This window comes from Cydia pomonella, chromosome 5, assembly GCF_033807575.1.
Source record: "Cydia pomonella isolate Wapato2018A chromosome 5, ilCydPomo1, whole genome shotgun sequence".
Taxonomy (NCBI): Eukaryota; Metazoa; Arthropoda; class Insecta; order Lepidoptera; family Tortricidae; genus Cydia; species Cydia pomonella.
In genome coordinates, this window is record NC_084707.1 from 9,280,417 (window position 1) to 9,296,069 (window position 15,653).

Here is a 15,653-nt window from a genome sequence, read left to right on the forward strand (position 1 = left end):
ATGCATATGCTCATTTTCCACCGAGATGCCAAAGATGTATGTAATGAATGAGCATACAATTAATGTATCATCCGAGTGAAACTTGGAAAGCATACAAGAAGACATATGATAGCGTGGTCGACCGCCACTCTGCCAATTGGTTACGAATTAGTCGGCAGAATATGTCTCTAATATTATAACTCAAGATTTCTCAAATTGGGGTATGTAAACTCCCAGGTGTTAGTCAGTGCTTGTAAAGCGGGTTCGCGGCGAGAAACAGTATATGACAGGTAAAGGGTAACTGGATCTCTTACACGTTAAAACACGGCATTGTAAGACATTCTTTAAAAAGTGGTTCGCAGTAATTTCAGATATCTAATAGGGGTACGCGGGGTTTAAGGTATGAGAAGTCCTGTTATAAACTCATTTTATTTTGTATAGCATTACTACTAGACAACAATTAATGAGCGTAGACATAATACTTATCTATAAATAATAAAATAACACGGAAACTGGTAGAGATGTTCATTACGCTTGATTATAACACATGTACGTATTTATCTTTAAAACACATACGTATATACGGTAGAGTACTATTGCCAGTTACAAAATTAGAGCCTAAACAACATGTACATATAATAACGAATGAATTATCTTCCTGTAGTTTAATTACATCTTGATTAGAGATAATAGCAAGTACTAGACGATACGATACAGCTTCCGAGACCACAATCATATCATTTTCTGTGGCTCATGTTGTGCGCGTGTTATTTATGTTTTTATCGTGTGTTGCAGATTAATACAACAAATTAGATAGTATTAATAAAATGTGAAAAATATTTGTATCTGTGTACCAAAGCCATACAACATTTAAATCTATAAATATATAAGTAGTAGGAGGGGGGTATGAAAATGGTACATTTATCAGGCATAATCTGTATCAAGTAAGTACCTAAGTTAATTTAGTAGGTTGTAGGTAAATATCTTAGTTTCACTTAAAGTATCTTAACCTTACGTTTCAAGAATGTATAGATAGAAATTAATTTGAAAAAAAAAAAAAGCTCTAATCAAAAATAGTAGGTTATGAGTCAAATGGTAACAAAATCTATTATATTTCTTTATCTACATTGTTACAAATTGCTATTGATCCAGGGTTTAACTAAACTATACCTGTACAGGTAAATAAATATATGTAAATGCATCGCGACATGCACTTAGCAACCCTAAGCAGGCGGAAGGTATCGCGCATTCGCACGGAACAACCGAGTGCAATTGTTTAATGCACTATCAAACAAATCACATCACCCTAGGAGGGTACTGCTACCCATTATATCTTCCACATCTTATGCTTATGAGGAATCACATGTATTCACAGCTTTAACATTTAGATAGGATCTGTTTATAGTAGAAGTGTCATATCGCGTACCTCAATGCTGACACAACAGTAGGTATGCACTTCTTCTAAAATAATTAACTGAGCATTCACATCTGTATTTGAAGTTGGTAAAGGTTTATCAAGTATATACTAGTAAATCAGCAAGTTCTACATGCTATTATTAACTTATTTGGAAGCGATTCGGTACATGGCTAGAATCGTCCAACTGTAACCGTATAGGTCAAAGCGTGCGCATGAGTAAATAGGTGCCGTGGCACAATCGATTGGACAAAGTCAATCATCTGAGCGGACAGGTCGCGGCGACCGTGAATCTGCCAGTCCCGCACCTCAGTGGGATCTCGGCGGGCGATCCGTGCGCTTCCTGTTACATTACATTATATTCAATACTGAGCACGAACTGTGATATAGTGATATATGACTCCATTGTGAATGTCCCAAAATATTACCGGAAAAACTGACTACATCAGATTACAATGTAGAACTGCCCACAAGGCGGAGGAAAATGTGAGTCACGAGTGAAGCATAAATCCCATACATTGTTATTCAAAAGGATTGTAGCTATTAGTGGCTAGTTAATGTTGTGAAAGACATTGTTATTATGTCATTAACGGTAAATTACGACAGCGTAGGTAGTCATTAGGATAAGAGGACACTAATATGAAATTAAACCAGAGCTCTGTAAAAGTCGTTACTGACTAAAGAATTTAGTGTACAAAACAACTCTTTAAGACTCGAAAATTTGGAATTTGGAATCACAGAAGTGTAAATTGCAGAAAATTTCTTACAAGTTGGAAATATTCTCATAAATAATTGGAAATTTTTATGGAAATTATTTAGTAAACGGAAGATTATAAACTCCTTACTAAAATATGAGACGTTTCCCAAATTTTGCCGTGTAGAAATTTCGTATTTTGGAAACTCTCGAACAGCACATCAGTATTTGGAATGGTGCAGTGGTTGGTTTAGTAAATGGATGCGTTTGCGCAGGAAAGAGGGCGGTCGCGAGGAGGAGCCGACCAACGCGGCGGAAGCGGCACCGGGCCTGCGCACCGAGCACACCTGCTGCTGCCTCGGCGTGTTGGTAGGCGTCTCGCTCATCGCCGGTAATTTTCTGCTTTTTCCAAATTGATAATCCTATAATGCGTGGACGTATTATAAATAAGGCGTTATAGTTTGTCTTTCTACCATACATCTACGTTTTAAATAAAGTCCGTCTTGCCCTAACCGGAAATAAGGTCTGTGAGTAAACATTATTGACATTGCATAATTTGAAATAAACTTTATTTTTGGTTGGCCGAATAGACACTAAGAACATAATTTCACACTATTTGGAACAAATCTTAGTTCAATGCTATGAAACAAAATTATTTCATTCAAATTATCATCAAGTATGATACAAAATTATTTCATTTCCGTATTGTTTGAAGAAAATCAGTGACACTAAAATACCTATGTATGATAATTATAACTTAATATTGGCTTATTTTTATCCAGCCCTCGTAGCCGTGATCCTAATGAAAGATAATAACGTCGAAGTAACCGTCTTACGACAAGTACATGTGGTGAGTTAACTTATTTTTACACGATTTTTCAGGCAAGCAAACTTTTTTATAAGGTAAGTCCGCTTAGCACCGTTGCATACAAATTTCTATGTAAGCGGGTTACCTTTTCTCTGCAGCTGACTGTACATCTCTTAGTACCTATCTTGGTATTAAGAAAGTGGGAAAAGTGGCATGCACTATCAGGTAATGAATAATAAAGAAATAGAAAGAGTCAGACCAAGCTAACTCTGCGGCGTTTTAATAGCACAGGCGCCTCTAGCGTCTAGAATCTAGATAAATAAGTAGTAAAGACCGTACATGCAAAGAGAATTTGTTCTGTTCAGATTGATAAACTCATGATCATGAACGAAGAATTTTATTGGGGACGATTTCACGTTTTATTTATGGGGCGCGATAAAACGCCATTTTGTATCAATAATATAGGAACATACGCAGCATTAGGTACGTTTGTTCTACCAACATACTTACATTATTGGATGATTGTACATATTTATATAGTTGCGTTATTTGCATTGCGTGAAATAGGGCATGCAAGAATTTATTATAACTTTATCTTGTAACTAGATCCTTATACATACAGTCAATATCGATTGACAGCATCGGCTTTAGACAGCAGAGAGACAAAGATTGAAAACTGCTATCAATTTGGCAGAATCCCATAAAGCAAAGCAGTAAAACTTAATTACATATTATAGTTGCCTGAAAATCATAACGATTTCTAATAAGAATGGTATTTAGGTATGTGTGTGATGTTTCAGCTCATGTCCCACGGTGAACGCACGCCCAGCGAACGTGAGTTGGCGATGCTGGGGACTCCGCCGCCGGACCACGTATTCGCGCCCTACGGTGCCGGTGCTATTACTAATGTAAGTACACTCAGAACTATGCCTTAATACTATTGGGTAGGACCCTTCCTAGTGTAATCAGTCTAGTACCTATTTTTTCTTATATATATATAAGATACGTCCATAACTCAGGAACAAATATCTGTGATAAACACATAAAAAAATGGCCATTCTAGATTTCGAACCCGGGACCTCCTGCTTCGTAGGCAGGGACACTACCGACTAGACTAGGAGGCCATTATGCTTGCAATTAACTGTCCCTATACAGACGCTTCGCGCGTGCATGCACAAAAGCATATCAAAGCTATATTCTGGTATCGTGGGATTTTAATTCCATATCTGCACGATAGCTGCATGTTAGCGTCATAGCGAAAACCTAATTCAATTAAGACTTCGTGGGAATCACCGGAATAAAATTTGACAATAGATTTTTATGAGCGTAGTTCCTCGATTTAGGAAAATTGGTTATCCGCCGGCCGTAACCAATCGCTGCCGTCATTCTAAACTTAATCGGGAATCGCGAGTTATTTGAATGTTTCTGATGCATTGGTGCTTTATCCCGTGGTGACGCTATGCCATTCAATCGGGACAAACGGCGAGCCGTCCTTGTGGTGACTGCTCTCAGTGCATTACAAATGCAGCTGATATAATGTACACCCTGCAATTCTTTTACGGGATGTCAACAATTGGATCAAGTTTATAATACAACTGCGCTGCACGAGTGCGCGTGTTATAGCGGATATATATTAGGGATCTATTTAGTTTATATTTTGTTTAGTATTGGTAACTTATTGACCGAACAAAGCGCAGTCCTATGTTTTAGCTTGGTTAAAAATGCTTTCGTAAGTCCGGATGTTTTGCTCTAAAAGGTCTCATTTCTCAACTGTCCTCATTAGATTTTGTGAGAAGATTCGATAATTATATAGAGTTTTATCGAATCAGTTTTTTTTAATGGCGGTGCTCCGTGAGGTTAAGCCATGTCTACAGGTCACAGAAACACTATTTAAGTTATTTAATAAATACCGCGGATGCTCCGGCTGTGGAATGAACTCCCTTCCGAGGTTTTCCCCAGGGTCTACAGTATGGGATTTTTCAAGAAAGGAGTGTACAGGTTTTAAAGCGTCGGCAATTCGCATGTAACACCTCTGGAGTTGCATAGCCTGAGGTGACTGCTTACCATCAGGCGGGCCGTATGCTTGTTTGCCACCGTCGTGGTATAAAAAAAAAGATATTCCGAACGATTCCAACGAACGAGAATAAGGCTGGCATATTTTTTTAAGATAACACCCGATGCATCCGTAATTTTAGCCCGCATCTTTTGCAAGTATTGTAACTACCAGGAAGGGTCAATGTGACGAGACAAAACGGGACAAATGAGTTTGTAACGAAGTGTCAACTTCCCGGTCCGGGAGGGACCTGGCGAAGGTCGTGAGGCTCCAAACGTGCTATTTACAAAGATTATCTAAATTCACCGCCAGCGGAGAACCTGTGAACGTCCATAGTTCTAAAGAACCTAGAGATCAGGATATACTAGAGGCAAGCGCAGAGTCGAGACAAAATGTTTTGTGAATGATAGAACAGGAACGTGGTAGCTCAGAAGACGCAGATTACAGCCGACACTAATAATGATATATGACTTGTGGCTCCACGTGACAATATGTTAAAAATGTACGCATATACAAAATGATTTCAAGGTTTCGCGCACGATGATAGATGTTTTATTTCCGTTAATTTAGTTGACTATTAGCTACTAGCCTTTACAGGTTCCGTTCCTGGTTCAGTATTATTAGTTATACAATCGCAGGAGCTTTTTCTTACCAAGTGTTTGATGTTCGTTTTAACGCGCATGTCTTAGAAATGATATTGTACCTAATCAAGTTGTGTATTTCTAGGAGGGCAAAATGTTGACTTACGAGATGGGCGCATTACTTAGGAAGAGATATAATGACTTCTTGGGACCTTATTATGAGCAAGGTAAGCAGAAATTAAAAGCTTTATGGAAAGGTGTTACTACAGTCAACCGCAATAATATGTTACACAACGAAGGCTGCCAAAATATCTGACACGATCATATTTGTAGAGCCATAAGAGCGTGTCACATATTTTTGCTGCCTTCGAAGAGTAACATATTATTGCAGGTGACTGTACATTTACTATTTTTGACCCATTTTACTCCGGTTAAGCTGAAATTATTCATACATAAATGTAAGTTTGTTCTCGTGACGATGCCAAGTTATTATGTCATAGAGCTGGTCTTATAAAGGAGTTGGAAAGAATTATGTAATGAACCTAAACCCAATAGATTATTGCGTCTAGATTTGATATAATTAATTTAAAAAAAAACATATTTTTTTAAGTAGTTCATACAATAAAAAAAAAAAACAAAGTCATAAAGTTTACTTTTCACTATAGAAACCAGCATCGTGATAGCGTCGAACACGAATCTAAGTAAGATGACAGCTCTCCTGATATCAGCGGGGTTGTGGCCGCCACCGCAGGAGCAAGTGTGGAACGACACTCTCAGCTGGCAGCCGGTGCCGTACAAATACCCACCGAGGGATAAGGACTTTGTAAGTAGAAGCTAATCTTAGTCAATTTTACAGTATTTGTTAGTTTCATCTAGGTTTTCGATGCCTTTAGATCGAGGCTACATATATCCTTGCCATGTTTTGATCAGGCAACCTTAAGCTATCATGATATAAATTTTATAACCTATTTTTTTGTATATAAACAGGCAGGAAAAAGATGGATGAAATTTGTTTAATTTATTGCCACCTTCAGCGCTGGCCTAAGTCTTGCCAGGAAATCAAGAGACAAACTTACGGTTTTAAGTTATTTCGGTATTTTAATCTCTTTCGACGGCATTTTTTTTGGGAAAAAGAATAGTTGTCAAAAAATGCTTATTTAAAGTCGAATTAAACGCATCCTTATCAGGATATCGACAGGCGACTTAGAGACACTTGTACTCATTGAAACATTGTCTTATATTACTACATGTCTCGTTGGAAAGAAGGATAGGTAGGTGAAGGACATTATAAGGCGGTCTCCTAGGTTAATAATAATATAAGTACAGATGTATGGAGAAGTTATGAATGAACACTTATCTTTGCAGCTTACTGTACGAGTACATTCGTAAAAATTAACCAGATCGCACACCTCGCGTTATTTTTCATCTACTTAAGCTCATTTTTGATTATGCATCGTTAGATGTAATAAAACATCAATATGTAACAATGAATTCTACCAGTCAGGTAATTAATTGTAACGGTTCCCACTTTTTTTCCACAGCTACTCTACGAAGAGAACTGTCCGAGATACACACAAGAAAAGGAGAGAATTTTAGACGCATACATAAAAGAGGGCTTGTTGCTGCCTTACAAAGACCTTTTCTACAAGATCGCGCAGATGACGAATATCAACTACAGCACGCCGCAAGACGCTTACTATTTAAACAATTTGTTCCTAATACAGGTAAATAATTCAGAATGATTATGTTTTAATGCCACGCCAATTAAAATTAATTCGTCTTGTCTACGACAATGCAAAGCTCGATACTTTAACAGCTATATGAAAGCTGGCGTGAATAAGTACACCGATAAGTGCTAGAAAGTGTGTAGGTACGTCAAAATCCTTATACATATACTGGGGTGGACAGGTTTAAGGGCAGTGGTTTAATATAGCAGAAACTGGCTTAATGATACATGTTCCGTTTAGTAATTTAATTCAGACGTTGCGTTGCCTATCCCCTATCTCTTTGTCGATTGTCAAGAATCCCATTTGCATCTTTACGTTTGTTACGTACTTTACAATGGTGGTTAACCCTTTGAACGCTAAAGCGTTGGGCTAAGAGTTATGACGTAAACGCCATAAACAAAAACGTCACACGCCAAGGTCACGGGTGCAAGCGAGCTAATGTAAATCTTACTTGAAAGTGTGGGGGTTACTTTGACAGCTAACTTAGTGGGTCCTTTAGGTGTTCTTGGCGTTCAAAGAGTTAATATGGCTTGTTTAAGAATAACACATGCTAAATAGTTGGCATAGAACAGAATCTACTGTATTTATAAGAATACATATTATACACAAGTAATAATAACAAGGGAAGACACTGTAATTGTAACGGACGTTATTCTTATTTCCAGGACGATATCAAAGTAGCGAACCCAAAATGGGCAAAACATGTGAAAAGAAAATTGATCGCAGCCGCGCATGTGGAGTACCAGATGATGTTTCACGACAATTTGTTGAAGAAACTCAGTGGTGGTAAGTTAAAACACGCTTAGTTTACGGGGACATTAGTCGAACTTAACGCTGGTCAGTTCGACTAATAACTCTTGCAGTAGAATAAGAGATAGGTACCTCCTGTACCCTTACACTATTACGCTATGTACGTATTACGATATGAACATACATACAATGTATACTGCTGTTTTATATACCTATATAAACCGATTACTGCTGAAACATTTTCACCGGTTTATTCTATTACGCGATGAATGAAATACAATGTGTTTGTACACGTATAGTGTTTGGACTCGTGTACTTGTGAAGTGTTTTAACTAAGGGTATCATTTTGATGTCAACTTTTAGCTGATATCCTGTACTATCATATAACAATTAAAAAAGTACAGGTCAACGACATTGTTTTCGAAAAAAAAAGTTAATCTGTAACAAAGAAGGAAAATTTTGAAAAAAAAAAATATCTTTGTTATTATAATTCTCGAGTAATTGTCGAAAATTCTCTCCGACATTTAGGCTTCAAATTTATGCCCTAATTCATTAGCTATCGAATGTTTTTTTTGTGCGATAGGTAAATGGACAGATAATGGTACATTAACCAAGTGCAGTAGTGTTTGGCACCATAAAACTTTGAAAGGGTGCATTTTTTAAATGGTTGAGAAAAAACATAGGTATTGGGGGGGGGCGATTTGTCGATAAAATTCATCGTACTATACGTGATTAACGGCTCCATTATACGTGGACAAACACATTGTATGACCAAAATAGTTTTTCTCCTAGTAAAGTACGTAAAACTTCTTTTTACGTAATCGTATTTTTTTTTGCGTAAACGTCCGGATACCGCTTTATTACAATTTGATTTATTTTTTATAATTTCAGGGGCACTCCTTCAACAAATAATAAAGGAGGCGTCAAACTCCAGTTGGCGTGTGATAGTGCGAACAGGCACCCCGGTAAACGTGGCCGCCCTGCTGGCCGCTTGCGTGGCAGCACCTCCCCGTATGCCCGATCCGGGCGCGGCGCTGCTTTTCGAATTACACGAAAAGTTACCACAACCGAACGAAAAGAATACGCTGACGTATGAACAGCGCTTTGGTTTTAAGGTTAGATTTTTTGGTACATTTATGGTCTAGACATTAATAGGCACCCCTGTAAACATGGCCACTGTGCTGGCCGCTTGCGTAGCAGCACCTCCCCGCATGCACGATTCAGGCGCGCCGCTGCTTTTCAAATTACACGAAAATCTACCGCAACCGAGCGAAAAGACTACATTGATGTATGAGCAGCGGTTTGGTTTTAAGGTAAGATTTTGCCACATTTAGTGTATGCATGTGTCTAATAGTGGCGTGTAGTGGTAAACACGTATCCCAGTAACTAAACCTTGTCTTTGTGTATAAAATAAAAATTGTAAATTCGATTTCCCGAATTTCTCTGACAAATCCGTCATTTTAATACAAAATTGGTACCGCGAGATGCAAAGTTGCGTAGATATATTATAAATGAATTCATTCATAAAGTGGCTATGCACTTTTGCGGCTAGGTGTACAAAGCAGCAGCAGTCAATTGGCAAAACGAATCTACTAACTTAGATGAGTCAGACCCAAAGAGTAAAGTAAGTATTCAGACCCGATTACGCCGCCTCCAAATTCAAAAAAATACCACAATTAAACAACAAGGATGTCGTTACACTCTTGTCGTATCAGCGGTTCGGTGTCAAGGTTTGTTTCTGGCTATATGGATTAATTAGAATACTCGTTATTAGATATTGTACAAAGTAGGTGTACCCAAATGTGTGTCCTCTAATGTGTGTCAGTCATTATCTCCGTCGACGTTGTTTTCCTAGTTGTTTCAATTCGAAGACAGGTTTTAAACTCGATATGTTATCATTGTTCATTATTCCGCGAATGATAATGTTAAACAGGCCAATTCTAGTTTTAGTTATCTGTTTCCAATATGATACTGATCTGTCAGTGTCAAAAGTGACATTTATTCAACCAAAAACATCACGTTTTACACTGACAGATCAGTATCATATTGGAAACAGATAACTAAAACTAGAATTGGCCTGTAATCATTAAACAAGCTCAGATCGCAAAGACACATTATATTTCGAGGGTAAGATTTTGATAAAATGATTAACGGCCTTATAATTGTATTACTTTATCCGCTGTGTCCTCGGTTCTGCAAATCTCGCAAGGGACTGTGTTGCAGATTAAGCAAGCTTTATCTCTAGAGCTCAGTCTTTATAAAATTCCAAGATTTAAAACGATTCAAAATCAGCTCAGAAGTTCAGCTGTGTCAACGTTACTGACAAACAGACAGGCAGAGTCAGGTACTTTTGCATGTATAAAAATAGTATGGATTATATTTTTTTTATATTTTATTTGCCAGATTTACTACTGGGACGACGATTCGGCCGAGCCTCGCCTGATGGAGGTTCCTGGCTGCAACGCTTTCTGCCCCCTAGAGACATTCAAAGAACTCACCGCACTAATGGTGCCGGTCGACTTTACCAAGGAATGCGAAATGATCGCCACTTGATATGTATAGTGAATAATGTAGTGTATAGTGTGACGAAGTGCATAAGGCTGTGTTGTGTATTTAGTATTAGGCTTTACAGCTCAGGTAATAAAGCACATACTTGTATTGAGTTTTCATTTGGGTTAATTAAACCAGATAGTCAGCGGCAGTTATTGTTAGAAAGTGAACTTCACAAGACATTTTTACCAAGACAGTATGATTTGTGTTAATTTACATTTTAAAATTATATTGGGCCACTTCTTCTGGTAATAACAATTATATATATAATAAATTGGATTGGAAAATAGTTATTTGTTTTACAAGGGGGCAAAGTTGTTGTTTAACCGCTCATGCTAACATTGATACCCGAGCGGGCGAAAGATTCCAAAATTGAACCACGAGCCTAGTGAGTAGTTCTAGAAATGTATGTAATAAAAAATATCATTTAAAAACATTATTTAAAAGTCAATCAGATAACATGAGGAAACAATTCAAAATTTGAATCTGAGTACTTTGCCCCACATGTGGATAAAATACGACTTTCTCATTAGTTTTTCAACAATCAAGAGGGCCTTCACCAGTTGGTGTGGTAAAAAAAAACTATAATACATAGATAGTAAAAGAGGCTGCCTGAGAATTTGTTAAGCGGGTGAGGTGATAAAAAAGATTTGCGCACCCTCAAGGATAAAAAGATAGGTTTAAATAATTTTGAACCCCTGGCCCGCTTAGCTATTTCTACTGCTGACTACCATAAACTTTTATTATAATAAGCTGCAACGAAACTCAGCAAAAACGGGCAAGGTCAGGCGGGGTAAGAGATAGAGATACGGTACGGAGATATGGTATATTTTCGTCGAGGGAAGAGAAACAGGGATTCCCTGTTCATGTGTCATGTGTGTGTTTTTGTCGCCGGATCTAACCGAACTTTGAAGAGGAAGATACATTATTTTCCTCTTTCTTCTAATGTCTTCGTGGTATATTAACTTCTGCCACTTACCTTCATCTATTTTGAGCCCGGTCTCGTCCTTGGGGATATTCATGGAGATCTCGGCGAAGGCGTCAGCGCCCCACTCGAGGTTCCCCCGCAGCTTCAGGTATTCGGCTATCAGTGCTGCGATGTGCAGTTGGCAGCACATAGCCTAAAAAAATGGTTATGTTACGTAGAATAAAATAGGAGTCATGAAAAATTTAAGAAACGACAGAAAAATGAGATTGTAGTTTCATTTGTGAAGTGTGGACAACAATTACCTAGTCGCACTTATTTGAAATATAATTTGTTTTGTCGATATATTCTTTTCGATGGTTTCAAATTTAAACCACCATCAGACTAACCAAACTTAAGCTATCTGCATAATATTCAAATACATTTACAATTCGTATTGTGCATTACATAGGATCAGTATAACTTGAGTGTACAGTCGCCACCAGATCTGCTGTGTGTGTTTAGTGTTCCTGCCGGCGAGTAACGTTGCCAGAGTTCAACGAGAGTGCGGAGTGTTAGGGTCGGCAACGCACATGTAGCACCTATGGCACCGCAGGCGTCCATAGGCTACGGAGCCTGCTTACCATCAGGCGGGCCGTATGCTTGTTTGCCACCGGGGTAGTATAAATAAAATATCGGAGCGCCCAAGGTATTCACTAATATCTGAACACAGTTTGTTTTATCAAAACTTAGCCGCTTTGATTTAACTGTGTAGAGAAAACACTTGCCTCATCATGGTCGCCCTGCCTTGCGTTGTGCTCCGCCAGAGTGGCCAACCACGCGTGTCGCAAGCGCGGCGTCGCGCGGCAAGACGCTGCAAGCGCGTGCTGTAGCTCTGCTAAATGCACACTGCCCGCTCCTACATAGAAAAACTTATATTAGAGTCTGTCCAAGTTAACTCTGCACAGACTTGGCAAGCGACTGAATATCAATATGACATTTACTCACTGTAAAAAGTGTGCTGAAACTTTATCACTGCCCAGTCGCTAGTTGGTTCTGACATTCTAGTATACTAATTGATAATCGTAGTCTGCGTTCAACATGCACGAAAATAAAAGTAGATCAACCAAGACAAAGGGCGCTAGAGCAAACGTTCTTGCCGACTCAGTATAACTTATACCAAGTACCATCAGCCGTAAAAGTGCATGGCGACTTTATCAATGCATTCATTCGTAATTTCTCCATGCAATTTCGTAGCTTACTATACGTATAATATAAGGTGCAGGCACGGCAGTGCCCGGGGGCACCAAGTAGAGCAAAAACTATTAATAGCACTGCCGTATGATCCTTTTTTCGATTCAGTTCATTTTTGACTACCATTTAGCTTCATCGTGCATCGAGGATAAGCCTATAGCTACACGCCTAAATTTTCAAAAGGCATATCTTAAAAATGACGAATCGATGGAGATCTCAGCGAAGACGTCAACGCGAGGTTCCCACGCCGCTTCAGGTAATCGGCTTTAAGATATTTTGCAAGTTCTGGAAGATGACACGAATGAAAGGACCAAACTAATTACATTCGAGCAGCTACAAAAGGATTATATAATCAAATTACCCGCCGCGCCTCCACTGCCGCCGACGCCTGCGAGTCTGGCCCGCGCCCCCACCACGGTGCGCACGCGGCGCATCAACTCCGCCACCTCCGTTGACAACCCTGTGAGATTACAATTTTATAGTCTAACCCCTTTATTCATAAAACAATACAATACAAATACTCTTTATTGCACACCTCAATACAGAAAAAGTACAAATAATACAACACATACAGAAGAGGTAAACAACAGGCGGTCTTAAAACTTTACGAGCTTGAATCAGTTAAATCATGTTTTGTCCCTTTCTTACGATTACACAAGTCCAAATGACAGATAAAGACAAAACGACTCATTGCTAATTCTAGCTTGTAATGCGTTTATGAATAACGCCATTACTATATATATGACACTCCTCCATATAGTATACTTCGCGAAGAGAATGAGTGAGGTCACCGTGAGCAACTTTTTACTGAAGAGTATCTTTTCAAAAGGACTTATTTCTCAATGAAAGCCATGCAAAAATAAGCCCTTTGAAAAGACATTCCTCAACTACTATGGGGCCAACCTAGAAATAGCGAAAAAAAATTGAATGATCATTTTGGCTGAAAAGATGTCTAAGATGGTTTTTTTGGGCGAGCCTCACTCACACTTGACCTTTAGATACAAGACGTAACAATAACATTGGCGAATGTTATCAAATTTACCAATGCTTTATTGCTGTGGCATAAAATATTGAATAACCCAAGACATAATTTAATTTGATCCTTCGAATCAAATTTTATAAAACAGATTAATGAGCAATCTAAACCATGACTATATAATGCACAGCATAATCGAAACATACCTGTGCCCTTCATCGCCTTGTCGCCGGTGGCGAAACAATTTATCACAGAAAGAGATTCTTGAAAACGTTTGCAGTTGAGAGCCGTTGATGTGTCGAGTAGTTTCGAGACTGATATGATAACCTACGAAATAAATAATAGAGAAACTTATATAAGTTATAGAAATATACCTAGGCTTACTAGACATCGAAAGAAAAAAGCGTGTTTATCAATATAATTTAATTACATATATACAAAGTTGTGTTTTTTGTAACCGATAAATCGAATAGAATTTCTAAGATAATGTTAACGTACTTGTAACTCTATGAAAAGGTAGCAACTGAACAAAGATCTCGTAGAATTTCGGTAGCCCAGTAAAATAAGAGAACTGCTAAAATACCGTTAGCGCTTGGCATTGTCCAATGCACTGATCGATTTACCGCGTTTTGGTGAGGTCATTGGTCTACAATCACAGTTGACGACGAAAACCGAAACACTATATTATAGACAGATAAATCTTAATTATTGCGAAAACTAGGTACGTTGTAAGGTATATGCTGCTATTAAGTGATGTCGTGTATTATGTAATTTATGTACATACGTACTGTATATTTTCAGTTAAGTGTTTATGAATGTTACACTGTAGTTAATTATTTTGCCTTTGGTGTATATTATATATTTTCAATGACTTAGATATTTAATAAATAAAAAGACGATATTTCTAAGTGCAACAAATTTGCCGATTTATCATGTAGGTCATATGGGACAAATTTTAGTAACGGACTCCGCCATTCTAGACATTAAAGCAGTTTTATTGTACAACCCAAAAATGCCTCTAATGGCTCTGTTTTTGTAAAAAAAACCCTGTGATTTTTTGTGATAAGAGAATTAAGTGAGGCTCAGTAAAGTATTCCAAAAATAGCTTTTATTTAGTATCACCTGTCTCGTTGACTGTAATCAAAACTTGCAAGTTAAATTTGATCCACTTCCCGGTTTCCGATTCAGCTGAAAATTTACATACATATGTAAGTCGGGTAGTCGGGTGACAATGCAATATTATGGTACCATCGAGCTGATCTGATGAAGGTGGACATAGGAACTCTGTGATAAAGCAAAGCAACCTGTTTGGAGTATTTAGAATTGGCTCGATGAGTATTAGTTGCCTGTGGAAAGAAAAGTACAGTCAGCGATAAAAGCTTGTACCAAAAATGTTTTTTTTGCCAAAAACTTATATCCTGACTTTGTCGTAACGAGAATACGTGCCACAAGCCGTATCCTATCCATGCCGCGCGCGCCTCGTATAACCTCACTACTGCGCTTACAACGACTGCACAATAACATGCAGTCTTATGTCATTATCTCAACCTTTGACAACAATTCTATAGTTACCTGAAACTCTGAAAGTGTATGCGGGTGAGGCTGCCGCCTCCGCCGTGCTAGTATTGGTACGCATGAGTAGTACATCGCCGCGGCTGCCTCGAGTCGCAGCCACGCCGCGCGCGTCTCCCATAATCGGCGCTCACAGCCTCCAATCATATAATGTCAGTTACAACCTATCATCATTGGCCCTCCTTGTATACATACCTGAAGGTGTACGCGGGTGAGGCTGCCGCCGCCGCCGTGCTGGTAGTTGGCGCGCATGAGCAGGTACAGCGCGGCCGCCGCCTCGCGTCGCAGCCACGCCGCGCGCGCCTCGCACAACCTCACTACAGAACTGACAACGCCCGCGCATAATGTGCTGCCACCTGTCAATACAAACATTTAAAAGTAACTGCTAATA

At 38.7% G+C, this 15,653-nt stretch overlaps 2 protein-coding genes across 3 annotated transcripts in view; one reads left to right on the plus strand and one right to left on the minus strand.

Moving 5' to 3' along the window:
• Positions 1 to 15,653, minus strand: part of LOC133517667 (dedicator of cytokinesis protein 9) — a 59,758-nt gene that overhangs the window by 19,184 nt on the left and 24,921 nt on the right. The window contains exons 25-29 of the mRNA XM_061851026.1: positions 15,458 to 15,618; positions 13,897 to 14,017; positions 13,076 to 13,174; positions 12,249 to 12,379; positions 11,536 to 11,677 (exon numbers count right to left, since the gene is read on the minus strand). Coding sequence (XP_061707010.1) covers positions 11,536 to 11,677; positions 12,249 to 12,379; positions 13,076 to 13,174; positions 13,897 to 14,017; positions 15,458 to 15,618 — 654 coding nt within the window. The remainder of the gene's footprint in view (positions 1 to 11,535; positions 11,678 to 12,248; positions 12,380 to 13,075; positions 13,175 to 13,896; positions 14,018 to 15,457; positions 15,619 to 15,653) is intronic.
• LOC133517675 (venom acid phosphatase Acph-1-like) lies at positions 692 to 10,669 on the plus strand. Of its 2 annotated transcripts, none has more exons than XM_061851036.1 (10): positions 692 to 923; positions 2,363 to 2,478; positions 2,870 to 2,937; positions 3,696 to 3,803; positions 5,675 to 5,756; positions 6,195 to 6,352; positions 7,071 to 7,253; positions 7,922 to 8,042; positions 8,898 to 9,121; positions 10,410 to 10,669. In XM_061851036.1, the coding sequence occupies exons 1-10, from the start codon at positions 886 to 888 to the stop codon at positions 10,557 to 10,559; spliced, it is 1,248 nt and encodes a 415-aa protein (XP_061707020.1). In that variant the 5' UTR covers positions 692 to 885; the 3' UTR covers positions 10,560 to 10,669. The 2 variants fall into 2 exon arrangements, with proteins under 2 accessions (XP_061707020.1, XP_061707021.1); XM_061851037.1 differs by lacking the exon at positions 692 to 923 and adding an exon at positions 1,648 to 1,879.